At 35.3% G+C, this 15,877-nt stretch overlaps 1 protein-coding gene across 1 annotated transcript in view; it reads left to right on the plus strand.

Annotated features, from left to right (window-relative positions):
* Nucleotides 1-865: 865 nt before the first annotated feature.
* The window catches only part of LOC140157137 (uncharacterized), a 40,756-nt gene continuing 25,744 nt past the window's right edge, over nt 866-15,877 (plus strand). Inside the window, exons 1-9 of the mRNA XM_072180220.1 lie at nt 866-905; nt 3,450-3,785; nt 4,539-4,640; nt 9,172-9,312; nt 9,838-10,212; nt 11,519-11,554; nt 11,918-12,223; nt 14,688-14,855; nt 15,061-15,192. Coding sequence (XP_072036321.1) covers nt 3,674-3,785; nt 4,539-4,640; nt 9,172-9,312; nt 9,838-10,212; nt 11,519-11,554; nt 11,918-12,223; nt 14,688-14,855; nt 15,061-15,192 — 1,372 coding nt within the window. The 5' untranslated portion in view covers nt 866-905; nt 3,450-3,673. The remainder of the gene's footprint in view (nt 906-3,449; nt 3,786-4,538; nt 4,641-9,171; nt 9,313-9,837; nt 10,213-11,518; nt 11,555-11,917; nt 12,224-14,687; nt 14,856-15,060; nt 15,193-15,877) is intronic.

Here is a 15,877-nt window from a genome sequence, read left to right on the forward strand (position 1 = left end):
CTTTGAGCTTTGACAAGGTTGTTCGAAACTTACAAGTTACATAATTTAAGTAACACAAAGAGTATTGCAGTTAATTCGCCTCTTTCAAGAAATAATTTGTAACTTGTATATCACGAATTTATACTCTCAAATCTGACGCAAGTGTGATTGTTTATAAATTGCTTAAAATTGCTTAAAATTGCTTAATAAAGCGATATTTTAAAACTCATAGCGAGACCAATAAATATTGGGCGTAAAGCCTCTAATTTTAGCATTATTATGTGTTTGATCCAATATTTTCACACACTTGGATTCATCAAAACATAATAATGAGGAATATTGAGTTTCGAGAATAAATGATTAGACTTATACCACATGAGGAAAGAATTTTATTTATTTTTTATTTATTTATTTACTTATTTTTTATTTTTTATTTTTTTTATATTTTTTTTTATATTTTTATTTTTTATTTTTTTATTTATGTGAATGAATGTGTGTAAATGATCGTAAGTGATGATATGCCGTGAAACTATTGGTAACGGTTGCCTTACCAGAGGTCTATACTTTGAATTAGTTTCTTATTTATTAATTAATTTATTTATTTATTTATTTATTTATTTATTTATTTATTTATTTATTTATTTATTAATTAATTAATTAATTAATTAATTTATTAATTAATTAATTAATTAATTTATTAATTTATTTATTTATTTATTTATTTATTTATTTATTTATTTATTTATTAAGATTCAATAATAAATATTTGTGTTGAATCGACTATTCAACGTCGAATATGGAGACTGTTAATCGCCCTTAACAAAAACTGTTTATCTCGACAGAATTTCTCGATCTTAATGGATACTCATCAACGGAGAGTAAAGGAAACGATAATGACTCTGGTTCACAAACATATGTATCCCAATGTAAGTAAACAAACTGGATATTGTTAACTTTACGTTTTCTCGAAGTCGATTTGTAATAATATACAGGGTGTCCCAAAAAAAGAGGCCCCTCATTGGGCCCCCTTTTTCTCCTATTTCTGGAAAGTTGATTAAATATATTGTGGTATGTAAAGAAACCTTTAATCGTTAGCTTTAATAAACCAAAACAATGATTTCAATCGGCTCACAACTTTTGAAGATATGCCCGTTTATACCCGTTTTTCACTCTGTCCACGGATAGTAAACAGAGTGGTTGGGATGGCTCATGCTGTGATTTTTTTCCTGTGTGGCAAAATCCAAGATATTCGCAAACGTATTACTGAATGCATTCGCAAGTATGTGGCGCACAAGGATGGTACGCAACGCAATTGATGCAATGAGGACCAGGGCTGAAACCTGTATTCGCCAAGGAGGCAACCAGGTAGAGGGCAGAGCAGCACAGTAAACTCACTTCAGAAGAACTAAAGACAAACCAAACAGCCTTTTAGGGCTACCTTTTATCCTAAAAAGAGAAATGGCTTATGTTTTAAATTTAAAGAAAAGAAAGCAAGAAACAACAAAGTAAGAAAGTAAGAAACATAATAAAACAAAAAGGCATAAATAACCAAGAAAAAATAAGCCATTGCAAGTAAAGCAAAAGAAGTCCTATTCGGCATCCATTTTACCCACAAATTAATGACACTATTAACAAAATCCATTGCCCATAAACCCACCGGTAAAACCTATTCCATAAATAAAGTTATTTTATAAAGTTATCATTGAGGAATGTTTGATATTCATGCATGGTATGTGTACTCCTTTTCAATCTTTGAAGTAGCGAAACCTTCTCCGTGGACAGAGTGAAAAATGGGTACATTTCTTTGAAAGAGCATATCTTCAAAAGTTGTGAGCCGATTGATATAATTGTTTTGGTTTATTAAAGCTAACGACTTAAGGTTTTTTTACATACCAAAATATATTTGATCAACTTTTCAAAAAAAGGAGAAAAAGAGGGCGCAATGAGGGGCCTCTTATTTTTGGGACACCCTGTATAACAGTTTTCATTTTACAATATAAAAAAGCGCACAAAACATCCGTCAATAGAGAAATTATTTTGTCAAAATGGACTCGGAATAGAAATGAGCTAAAATTTAAGAATAAAATGTGTCTTATATATCTCACAAGACCGCGCGTGTAACTTTAAAAAATCATGATTTTTTTTTTATAAATCTAAAATATCGGGCAATCTTTTTTTTCTGATGTCATGAAAACAAAACAAAACATAAAAATTATAATAAAATACCAATTCGGGGATTGTTTGCAAACAATCAATTTAGTGAGCATGATCAAACGTTTGACAGAACTTCAAGATGTGATATAACCCAATTTAACAGATTCAAAAACGCAGTCGCGTTTTGCGCCAAAAAATTGAAACTATTAAAATAAATAAATTTCCTTATAAATTATAAGGGCTATATTCAATCTCATTAACTGCCTTTAAGACATAGTTAAATGGACATATTTTGTACATTTTCTGCGTTCATTTCATACGTGCTGAAGCTTCAATACTGACTAAATAATCGTCTTCGCGCTCCGTCACAGGCGAGTTATCTTGAATTAGTGCGATCCCGGCGTTTGGGAATCGCAACCTGTCTAACATTTTACATTCGTAATATCAAATCAGACTGAACAAACTATACACTCTAAGAACAACAAAACACAATCAAAGTAGAACTAAGCATGTCATAATTCATGCTAATACAAATGATAAGAGTGTTCGTAAATGGAATCAAGTTTGAAAACGATGACGACACAAAGCATATGTTTCTTCTTTGGGGCTTCTTTTACCTTTGTAACTTTTTTTATATTTTCATATTTGAACCATTTTAAAAATATTTTAGAACTTCAAGATTTGATTCTGCATTTGAACATTATTTTTTATTTTGTTTTCGCAAATATGAATTTGTATTTCCAATAGTATCTAAATTCAAGGCTACGGTGAATTTGGCTGCACAATGTGCGAAATTGGCTGCACAATATGCAAAATTGGATGCACAATGTGCAAAATTGGCTGCACAATGTGCAAAATTGGATGCACTATTTAGAAATTTGAATGCGTATTAAATGAAATAGATTGCACATTCGCTAAATTGAAATCGAGAATGTAAGCGGTCATTCAATTCCGTGCGAATGAATGACGTTTATACTTAACTGAACGACCAAAGTTCGATATTGAACGGGAAAACCTATAATACATGTATAGATTAAATTTACTGAATTCAATGTTTTTAACTATGTTGAAACAAATTCAAATAATAGATGTATTACTAGCCCGCAGTGCTCTTATTGAAAATCTCGGGCCTTGTGTGGTCATTTTACGTGCACGTACTAATATTTTACATCTTATTCCAAATTGAAACAGCAGCTCCAATTAAAAATACTGGTTATTTGGGATATCCTGTGATTATTTGCTAGTAATAATGATGTTTTGAGGGTAATTGAGAGTTTTGAGAGTAATATTTGCTTAAAATTTGTATATTTTCACAGACAACGGTTCGCCGTGGACTGTACAATTGGGACAGGACACTTGCGTTCAGGGGGTACATCTAACCACATCGATTGTCAATTATGGAGGAGGTGTTTGCAGTTTAGAAGTCGGGTCTACCGAGTGTTTTTCATACACTAGCGGAAGCTACAGCAGTCCTACTCTTGTAAATTGCGGTAGTGTTATTTGTGGGTCAACCGTGACGTTAACTTGTGCAACTAATAAAATGTATGTGATACTGAAAGAAATTGATTTGGAAGTTGCCGGTAGCTCTGTTATTACAACAGCTGCAACTGGTACAACAGTAGAGCCTGCGCCGTTTTATTACTCTGAATCAGGTAGGCCACTGGGTTATAAAGGATTTAAACATGTTAAAACGGCCTAGGGACGCACCATTAGATTTCACAATAAGGGATGGAATTTTTTGGGAAAACCTGTGCAAAAAAAAGGTCACTGTCAATGAAAAATCTTAACTGTGAGTGATATGCCTAAATGAAAATTTAACACACAAAAAGTAAAACAGGTCAAATACTAATGCATTGATAAACATCAAAATTCCAGTGATATGAATGTACACTTCTAACTTTAACAAGCGACGTGCCTGACGGCAGGAGTGCCTGACACTGTAGTCGGCTTCCGAGTACTAGCCACACCTGAATTGTATTTCAATCATTCGCCTTTGTATTGAATAGGTGCCACATGATAAGTAATGTAGAAACTAACAAAAAACACAAAGTGTTAATTTTAACACTTAAATACGTTTATGTTAATACTTTACACGTAAAAGTATTACAGACGACACTGTATACGATATAACACTATAACACGTTTATAGAAGTTTTCAAAGGCTTCATTACCACATTGTTAATATCAGTTATAGCTTTCACATCATATCTTTAGATATTAATAAATATGGCCACCTTTCCATAATTTGATACATGTGTATGGGAATATCCCTTCCTAGAATCGCAAAATGCACTTGTATTTAGGAAAACATAGCCTAGTCGTTGAATCAACTATACTTTGGCTTCCAAATACATTTTTTACCCTCATTGTTGTTGTTTGTTTTGACGATCCTTTTTTCAATTCAGAAACTCTCCAATATGCCGACTGTGCTGAAGTACAAGCAGCCGATTCCGCGGTTATCGAGGCGGTAGGTTTCCCTTTCTTCTGTTCTGACGTCACTTTTCTCGGTAAGTAAATTCGGTTGAAGTGAAATTTATAATTGTGATTGTCTAAAACAACTAAAGCTACTAAATTAACCAAAGTATTGGCTCAGAGCACAATAGATGTACATTGCGCAAAATGATTAAAGTACCAGTTATGTTCACCTCTTTATATCATATGTCACGATATGTCCTAATTGGAACCATCAGCCAATAACTGCATCTTTTAGCTCGGGTTTAGTTCCTCATTCGTTAAAAATCGTTCAAGAAATAAAGACACGACGATCCAAAACCCATGGACATGCGAATTCAAAAGTTGCAGTTTCCTCCATTGCATGTCCTATTTATTTAGTGCACAAAGCGTTCTCGAACGAGCTAGCGCAGTGCTGACGTATTTGCAAAATACGCATTTCGAGAAAATCGAACTTGAAAATTTAGCGATTTTCATTTGCCTTATAATCTTGATTAAAATATTATTGTCGATTAAAACCAGGTTAACAGTAATGCAAATATACCATATTTTCAATATAATTCACTTATCACTGTCAGAGCATGACTCATTCTGCAAAAAATCAATATTAAATAAAATACGTCACTATGTGAAAATGACTAATGTCAATTTCGCCTTTCAAATGACAAATACGTCGCGCAAATACGTCAGTATGTGAAACAGTTGCGCAAATACGTCAGTATGTGAAAAGGACAAAACAGCAATTTTGCCGTGAAATGACAGAGTCGCGCAAATACGTTGCGCAAATACGTCAGTATGTGAAACGGCAAATTCTTCAAATTGCAGATACGATATACTGGGCTTGCGCAGTATAGGTGATCGGCAAATACGTCGTTATGTGATGCGGACAATTCAATGTTTTGTAAATACGACATAATTAAATTAATTAATATCTTACTAATTAAGCCACTTTGAGGCATGGTTGTTGGTGAATATATAGATTAGAACATAACAAACTAATATACACATTTGCTCAAAAATGTTAAAAATGTCGAATACGTCAGTATGTGATACGGCCGACGGATTATAACATTAAAACTAGGGTTGTGCTTTCATTGATTAGAACCGAAAATTTCTTCCTTGGGTTTTAGATCCTCGGTTCTTTAATTCTCAACCAATTATAACAAAATGAGGTCTTAAATCAGACCTAGAGAATACAGGTATCGGCTGCTTGTTGGTACCTTAATTCTTTTGCACTTTATGATAACAATATTGCAATTACTGAAAAGAGAAGAAGAACGATAGTCCTATTATTGTTGCTGACCAATACCGATACCAAAATGAAAATTCTCATTCTTCTGTTCCCCACAACAAACTCTTCCCCACAACAATTTCTGTCGATGACCATAATCTTTATCATGCGAATAAGACATTCGAATAAACTGGTTAGTTTTAAAAAAAACGTATCTGATCTGCCATACCTAATGCACACATGGAAATTATTGTTGAATTTAGTTAACCTAAGTATATGTGACCCTTCGCCACAACTGAGCCCGGATGTCGCTAAACTTGATTTTGCGCTACAGTGAAAATTGGCTTGAAAGGTCATTCCGATGAAAAATGAGTTTTTTAAAGAATTTAGTTAAGCTAAGTATAATAATACTATTTTTACACTATCCCGCTCTCTAATAACAAAAAATATCCCGCTCTCTAAGAAAAAAAAAGGTCTGAAGTTACCAAGTAATCAAACCATATTGTTTTTCAGTTAACATGGAAACACGTAACACAATACAGTCTGTTCTAGAAAAAACGATAATGGCGCAAGAAAGATCCATACATGGCTTGAATTTTTAATCATGTAAAGTACCACAGATGGTGTTTCAATTACACGCGCCATTTCTGTTGACTTTTGTATTTAAATTTAAAAAACCATTAAGAGCAGAATAGAACGTTTCAAATTTCAGATCAATATCATATTTAACTCTTTGTTTACTTGTTGTATCTAACTACATGTGTTGTTTGTTGTCCACTCTGCATACCATTGAATGTTTACTTGTTTCCCCACACCAAGTTAGTGAGTCTTGCTTTTTTCTGTTGTATATTCGTTTTTATTTTCGTACAAATACTTGTATGCATGCAGTGTGTGTGACCCGGTCCCCTAACAACCTACAACAGTCTAGTCAGATCATCAAATCTGGAATTCGTTCATTGGCAAACCAGGGGAACTGTTTGAACAGCCAGTCCAAATATATGTATTACTGTGAAATATTATGGTTAAAAGGTGTTTTGATTGCATTTTGTAGCCAAAATGTGTTGAAAGTCGGGTAACCCACCTTTTCTTTTTCACACGGTATTCTATGGACATCTTTGGCTCTCACATGGAAATACCGGGAGGAATTCCACAGGCGAGGGTCAGTGTCACTCAACCAAAGTGGAATACATGTGATGAAATTATCATATCCTCCTTTAAGGGATCTTGAATGAGCATTTTGTGCGTTTCGACAGTATTTTTTGTGGGACATGAGAGCACATCAGACATATCGAATTGCATTCTGAATACGAAGAATGTCTTTCTGATATCAAATAATTTACATTTTATGAAATTCACGATATAATACAAATTTTATGACAAATTATTAAAATTTGATATTTTTCACATTTTTGATATATAACAGTCCTCGAAGTAAATTTTATAAATCTAATGACATATTCTTAAAGTGTATGTAGCTGGAAGGAAAAGCCGACGATCAATTGAAAATGTTGGCCTTTCATATTGAAGATATGGATTTTTTGTGTGTGTATTGGGGAAAAAAATCCATATCTTCAATACGAAAGGTCAAAATTTTCAATTGATCGTCGGCTTTTCTTCCCACCTACATACACTTTAAGTATAAATCATCAGATTTATAAAAAGCCAAAAACCAATGAAACGGGTCTTTGATAAATGTTCAAAATCACTCAGTCAACGTGCAATCCTATGTTCTTACTCAATTTTTTATTCAAAATATGACCATGACTGGTCGATTTAAATCATAATGCCGTCTTTTAGACCATATTTTATCGTTTTGTGCAATTGTTTCGGGGCGGGTCCCTGTCAACATTTTTTTATGCAATATTACTTCTAATTTATAATATAATATTATTGATGTATTCCTTTATAAACTGCATTTATATGTTGTATTGTACTGTTGTTTAATATGCCTGCGGATGTTTGAGCCTGGTCATGTACCTTCTCAACCCTCCTGACTGGCCTTAAATGTATTCTTTTCAATATATCTGTCTTATGTGTATTATGAATAAAATTGAAATGATGAAACTAACTGTCTGATGTGCTCTGATGTCCCACAATAAATATCCAAACGCTCATACCCCACCCCTTAAGTTTTCTTCTGAATTAATATCATAAGCTGGATGCCAAAGCGTAGCTCGGGCCACATGTTCGGCGGCCCTGATAGCTGAGTAAACGGAAGCGATCACTAAAACTGGGGAAATCACTTAACAGGTGACTATGGCGGTTGATACCACGCAGAATTGCTAACGTTTTACCTCATCCCGCATACCCCCACAACCATACACATCACCCCCACAACAAGATCAAAACGATTTGCGGAGATGCAAGGAGAACATATTCAAGTCGAAAATGAACTTACTTCTGTAAAGTATGAATGGCTAAAAACCTGCTAAAAGCCTGTTATTGGCCTTCTATTTAATTACAAAATGGATCTGAATTTTTCCCAGCAACCATCCACATTGTCCCTGGTCGCTTTTTGCTCCGTTTTAAAGCAACCGATTTCGATTAATATATAGCCCGGTTTAAATTACTCCCGAAATCTAAGGTTTCTTCTCGTGTTTGTGGAATTGGTAAGATCCTAAATATATAGAAAACGCTTTTGATTAACTTAAGGTTAGTAACTATTTTCAGCTGTTGCGATTTGGTTGTTCGCACCAACCTGCGAATGGTAACGAGTTTTGGCAAAAATTGCATTGATTATTTCATAGCGAGCGTATAGAAGGATTTATTTATGTTGGTCCTGTGTCTCTTGAGTTATGTTGTAAAGCAAGGGCTGTAACCACATCACCTTTGCAAAACGTACATAACTCATTAACAACAATAAACTAGTGTAGTGGCCTTGCAACCAAAAAGACAGCTATTTCGTCTCGGGCCGGAAGTGACCCCTTAATGACCTTTGCCCTTTGTGAACACCCATTGGCTATTGCCAATGCATGTGTACAGGTGGCGTCACCTTGCTATCGTGTTTGTGGTAGAAAATGCATTTTGAAGGTATTTCGTCTCAGGCCGGAAGTGAGCCCTTAATGTCATTTGATCCCAAATCTGTAAACACCCTAGAAACACTGGCTAATGTTAATTCATGTGAGGAAGTGACGTCACCGTGCTATCTTGTTTTTGGCAGAAGAGGTATTTTAAAGGTATTTCGATTCGAACCGGAAGTAATCCCTTAATGACCTTTGCCCCAAATCTGTGAATAATAATAATAATGTGAATTTAATATTAATAATCTTTTTTAGCTGCCTCGACCAACAATACATAGTCAACCCTTAATCACATTTCACAAATTATAGCGATTATTGTCACATTTCATTTTCTAGGCTACAAATCCTGTGCTGAGATTTTGCAAGCTGGTCATCAAGAAACCGGATATTACGAGATTGATCCGGATGGGATCGGCTCAGGGGTAGAAAGCTTTCTGGTATTCTGTGACATGTGCAAAAGGACCAGCATTATATCAGGTAAATAATTAAAGAATTGAGGTATTTATTTCAAATATATAGCTTATATCTCCATCTATTTACTTATCGTATCACAAAATAACAAGGGCGATACGGTTATTTTACTTAGAAAAAAGAGGCTGAATGCCGAGTCGTTTAGCGCTAAAAAAATGGTATTGCGTATTACTAAGAGATGTTAAATAACGATGTGACTACATGTGTTAAAGTCTATGAATCTGCGTATCATGTAGATCTTTCAATCATAGGTTGAAATCAGGTTGATTGATATGACTGATGAAATGATTCGACATCAACATGTCAACCTGTGCACGCTGGGAATGTACCGTTTTGAAGAGATCAATAATATTTATAAAAAAAACTCTGTTCCCTATTTCTTGCAGTGGTCCAATGCTCGTTAACCCTTTCCCAGACCTCTAAGATCGTTTATCTATTATAGTTGGTTTACCTTCTCGAACTTTTATACTGAATTGATTTGATTTGATTCTATTCCATTTTATGTATTTATTTATTTGCTCCCTATTTCAGAATGCCCTGTTGATTACTTGACATTTGAAAACTCTTGTTATAAGATCTCCACTTCTACCCGCTCAAGAAGTTCTGCCTCCAGTGATTGTACTGCAGCGAATAGTCATCTAGTCGATATAACATCTCAAGATGAACAAGACTTTTTGGCGGGAAAATTAAGTTCGCAAGGGTCTGGCGATGCGTGGATAGGACTCTCATCACAAAATAACGACGACCCATTGTACTGGACGGACGACTCACCACTTGATTTTGAAGCATGGGATAGTTATGGTAGAAATGACGGTGGCACATGTATTCGGATGAATGACGGCAGCAATTACCAATGGGGTGATAAAGAATGCAGTACGAATTACAGATTTGTGTGCGAGTTTGAATGTAAGTTGTTTTATAATTATGCTCTCAATCAACATAGTAATGCTAACTATGAATGCACCACCAAAGTGACCTCAAGGTTGTGGTATATGAGGTATTGTACCCAAAACATTCAGAGGTCATAATATGAGTAATACCAGCCTATTGGGGGTGATGAGAACGGAATCCTGACAGATGAGAGTGATAGGCAATTCATATGTAGGTTGTGGCAAAATCTGTCATCTCCACGGAAAATTATTAAATATCATTTTATTTCACTTTATTTTTACCGAGATTTTTTACAGCTAAATAGCTATAGTTATTTTACTTTTATTTAAAAAAAAGTCAACAAATTGTTAAATCAATAGCAAGAGAAAGTCTGTCATCAAGCAAAATTACTTTGAAAGTCATATTAGTCCATCTATAAGGGTAAACTCCTGAATTTAGCGTGAACAATTCTAAACAGTGTAACTTGCCCATACAGTAGCTGTAAATAAATGATGCAGCCTCGTTCACTGATATTCATGTTAAGTAAATGGAAATGACTTGAAATATCAAGCATAAAACAGCCTAGATACTAAGAAAATATTAAGCACGATCCAGAGTTTATTATTTAAATTATTAATTACAAATATTTAAATAAATATTACTTTAAAAAGCACAACATATGCATAAAACTTGAACCCATTAAGTGGCGGAAAGGCTAAATCAATAAACTAACATGCTTTATGAGCAAGGTCATTAGATAACAATGGCTGATAGCTGAGTAAACAAAGGTCACCAAGTGTTCTGTGCGTGATGGTAAATTTCTCCAAACAGGAAGTGAAAGTTTAGCTTAAAAGTTGGAAAAAACTGCCAAAAGTCGACCTATGAGTATAGTATCATTATTAAGATTAATTATTCATTTGTTGAAAAAAGCCTTAATGATTACCAGAAAAGGCTACAGTTTTCTGCAATCATAGGATGAAAAGTGTCATGTTTAGAGGTAAAATTCATGAGAACAAAGCATTTAGCAGTGGGTTTGTTTGTATAAGAGCTGCTGATTGGTCAGCTTCCAGTACACACAAAATTATTTTTTTATTGACAAGTTACACTAGCTAGCTCCGGTCGTTAGATCATCTGGAGAGTTACAATAAGAGTTTCATTCTCATGCTTTGGGTACCCAGATGTGCAATCATTGGACTTGGAGCCACCTGGTATGAAATGGATCCACGTCTACGTCTGGTCAATCAAAACTTACTGCAGATCTTACCGTAATTGAATCTAAGATTAAAAATCTTATTATGTATTATATAAAAAAAAATATGTTTATTTTTGGTCTTGCTTATAGTGGGATCATCGTCTACGGAATTTACTAATTGCAAAGGTGAGCTATTTCATAATCTTCTGAAGTTTTTTGAAAGTCAATTAGGATTTTGTTTAAAACAAATTGAAAATACATTATGTCTAATTTTAAAAAATGATTGAAATTATTGGAGAATATCAAACAAACATTATTCAATGCATGAAAATGTATTAGTTTCAGATAATACAGTAATTAGTTAATGTGCTTAGTATAGTTAACTGGATGTGCTTGCGATCGCGAATAGTTCAAGCTCTCATGCATAGTATATCACAATCTCAACAAAATAATAAGTCCAACAAGGTGATAAAAACGATAATGTCTAATAAAGTTATATTAAGGAAATAGTAATAAATACTATTTTTCATATTGATATTATCTACACAGGAAAAACTGTAATTGACCATGAACAGCTGCGAACAGGAACAGAAAACTTACCTTCAACGAACAAACCAGGCGAGACCCAAATGCCCATTACCTACAAACCCTCTCTATCGCAGATATCAGCGCTAATAGCGGTATCGCAGAGCTGCCAACAATACATTAAATATGATTGTCGTAACTCCAAAATTTGGGACATCGACAACGGTTGGCCATATGTATGGTGGAAATCAAGACACGGAAAAGACATGCACAATTTTGGTGGAGTTCCTACAGGTCACGAAGGTTGCGCCTGCAGTCTAACTGTTGAAGGTAAGGTTCATTATCAAAGCAAGTTGTTGGTTTTTGGACTCCTGGTTGGACTTTTGGTGACCTGATCGACTGCATTATCCCCCACTTTTTCCTATCAGAATAGAGATTTTGGCATCAGCAGAAAGCTTATTTTTCCTCATGATCCCTGTGATATTTTTGGCCTAAAATATATTCCGTTTAGATGTTATAAACGAAAAAGGAACAGCCTCATCCCCAACTGTGGTATACCATACATACTATTCTATGGGCCATTGCGAAACGCGTAACATCAAAACGGCTAGTGCAATAATTTACCTCAAAACTTGGGAACTGGATTATTTTAGTACACAATAAAAAAAATCTGATCACCTTCCTTTAAGGGTGGTCTTAACCCTGGAATTATGGAAACTTTCGGGCTTCATAACTGCTAAATTCTTAGTCTAAAGAATATAAAAGTATACATTTTTAGACTGGAAATGACTTGCTGAAATCATCTGTGAGGTCCAATTTGGGCCAAAATGCTCATTTTGAGAAAATCCCAAAAACGGTTTTTTATCAATTTTAAAACTCGATAAAAATATCTAGGGACAATTTTTATTTTTTTTTGAATTTTGACCAACTTTGAGAAATTTGCACCAAAAATGGTCAAAAATGCAAAATTTTCAAAAAATCATAAAAAGCCTGATTTTTGCCCAAATTTCAAATATTTATTTTTGGTGAAGTTGGTCAAAATTTAAAAAAATGAAAAAATTGTCCCTAGATATTTTTATCTAGTTTTTGAAAATTAATAAAAAAACATTTTTTTTCCAAACATTTTTTTTGTTACGTTGCACGAAAAATTTGGGCCAAAAACCTGTTTTTGGGGATTTTCTCCAAAAATGAGCATTTTGGCCCAAACTGGACCTCACAGATGAATTCATCAAGTCATTTCCATTCTAAAAATGTATACTTTTATATTCTTTAGACTAATAATTTAGCAGTTATGAGGCCCGAAAGTTTTCATAATTCCAGGGTTCAGACCAACCTTAAGCAAGTTATTCAGGTAAGACAAAATTTCCCTTTTCTCGAAAATAAGTGTTTTACCCTACAAAACTTTGTGCCCGTGAATGATGCTATTCAAGGTTTATTATTTATTCAAGGTTTATTACAACAATGCATATGGCAGCCAAAAGGCTGAATTACATACATGCTACAAAGAAAATGGCAACAACAAAACACTAAATATATCTTACAACAGCATGAAATCCAAAACGAAATCACATACAAACTATATATAACTGCAAACAAGCTAGCAAGAAATTATTGACCTGCTCCTGAAGCATCCTTGTTCCACAGCTGAACCATGTATGGGATGGGACTACGCGCGTATCTTTGAGTGCGCACCTTGGGTAAAGACAGGTGGTTAGCGTTTCGCAGGTTCCTACCAGTCTCCTTCCTGTAACCTGGAAGCCAGATACGGAAGTCAGGATGCTCCAGGAGTTTGTTGGCAAACTTAAGACAGATTTGATCGCGACGTGATCTCAGCTCAGTCAATTTGCAACGTTCTAGAGCATCTTGATAAGATGTGTATTTGAAGCCCAGCATGATTTTGCATGCCCGTTTTTGGACGCGCTCCAGGGCGTAATGCTGCTGCTCGGTCAAACCTGGATGCCACGCTGGAACAGCGTACTCAACAAGCGGTCTTATAAAGCCTATGTAGATGGTTTTAAGGTCATCCAGATCTAGACCGAACCGCTTCAGCGTGGTGAGCATGAACAAACGCCCTGTAGCTCTTTTGATGACATCTGTAGTGTGCACATCCCATTTAAGATCCTGAGTTATCTTCACACCCAAAATTTTGACACAATCAGTAGATTGCAATTCGACACCAGCAAGTGTCAGTGGTTGATGATCTGATTGAGTATGACAAAAATTAATATCCATGAACATGCATTTTTTGGGGTTTAATGTCATCTTATTGATGTTAGCCCATTGATCAAATAGATTCAAATTATCCTGGATACTAGATCTTTGATTGACAAAGGTGTTCTCAACAATAGTGAGATCATCAACGTATTTAAGCACCAGTTTGTTCTCATCTGTAGTTTGAACAGCGTCATTAACCTGACAAACAAATGTGGCAGGGCCTGTAAGTGTGCCCTGGGGTACACCACCTGAAAGATTGAGCCATAATTGGTTCATAGGGTGTCTTAGCAGCGTCTTTCTATAGGTGAAACTTGCTGAATCAATTGCGCTATATCATTCATTTAGACATGTGTTTAGAAACGAAAGAGCGTCCGTCTGATAAATATCAGGGCCCCTTAGCCTCATTCTGGAACTAAAATTTGTAATCGTATGACTTTAACATACCTGTCGATGAGTCCCCTTCACTTCTTTCAAATTTCAATATTGAACGACATTTTACATACTCTCTACACAGTTAGTTTCAAGATCCCACACAGCAATTATCAATTTATCTACTTGTTTATTTTATGACATAAAACAGGTTGCACTACTTCCGGTACGAAATGTAACTGTGACACCGAAGATGACAGCACGTATTCGGACGAAGGGTTGTTGTCCGATAAAGAAACACTTCCGGTCACAAAACTGAGATTTGGCGGGAATGATGTCTCTAACTATGTGCTTGGACCTCTGGAATGCGATGGGATCGGTGAGTAAAGAAACAGATTCAATGCTAAACTATGTCGATCCCTGGATCCTGGACCAGATCATACTGGATGATGCCCATCAAAAAATAACAAGTTCATGTGGAGATAACCCAATTGTTATAGGGAGTGAAGATAAAAATATGCAAGCTAATGCTTTGTGGGGTTTTCAAGTGTCAGTAATTAAATAAATAATTTGTATTTTCACAGAATCGGCTCCAAAGAGATCATGTGATGAACTGTGGTTGACTGGAGAGCGAACAGACATGGAGTATGATATTGATCCAGATGGTCCCGATGGGCTGGGTCCTGCTTTCAAAGTGTTCTGCAATCTTAGCGAAGGTTAACATTGTTATGTACTTTGTTTTGGTACTATTATTGCTGTTGACTGTAAGAGAACCTATCCATACCAACTGGTTTTAAGAGCCGTACCGATCGAGGGGCAAGTTGCTCCCTAGCTCGAAATACTGGGACAACATTCAACAAAGTTCTAAACTGCATCGCCCTAGTTAGCCTGGTTTTAGGTCACAATATTTGTACTAATTTGAACCCATTTTAGTGTTAAACTTACACGTTTGTTGGGCGCTTTCGTTCCGGTAATTTTAGTAGCGTGACAGTGGAATGATTTGAAAATTTTGCTACCCCCGGTTCGGTAGCTCTGGCACACCCCTGGCTATGATGACCGTGACAACTGACGATCCCAGGCTATACGTTGTCCCATCGGACGTCATTGTTTTACGCTGTTATGACGCAGGCGTGCCGACAAACCGCCCTTGTACACATGTGTATACGATCTGCGTGATTAGGTTAGCATGCGTGATTCGATACTGCGACCAGCGACCTACAGACCTACGTCACCTCCAACTCTCGATGGATCGACGTATGCTTATAAAAAGGGTTCACAAGTTCTAAGCTCCCCTAATATTTTTTAAAATAATAACTCGGCAAGTTTTGAAATTGAAATTTTAAAAAAGATAAAAGATATTTGTAGTCTATTTTGTTGTATCACACATAGTTGTATTCGATC

Source organism: Amphiura filiformis, chromosome 7 (genome assembly GCF_039555335.1).
Source record: "Amphiura filiformis chromosome 7, Afil_fr2py, whole genome shotgun sequence".
NCBI lineage: Eukaryota > Metazoa > Echinodermata > Ophiuroidea > Amphilepidida > Amphiuridae > Amphiura > Amphiura filiformis.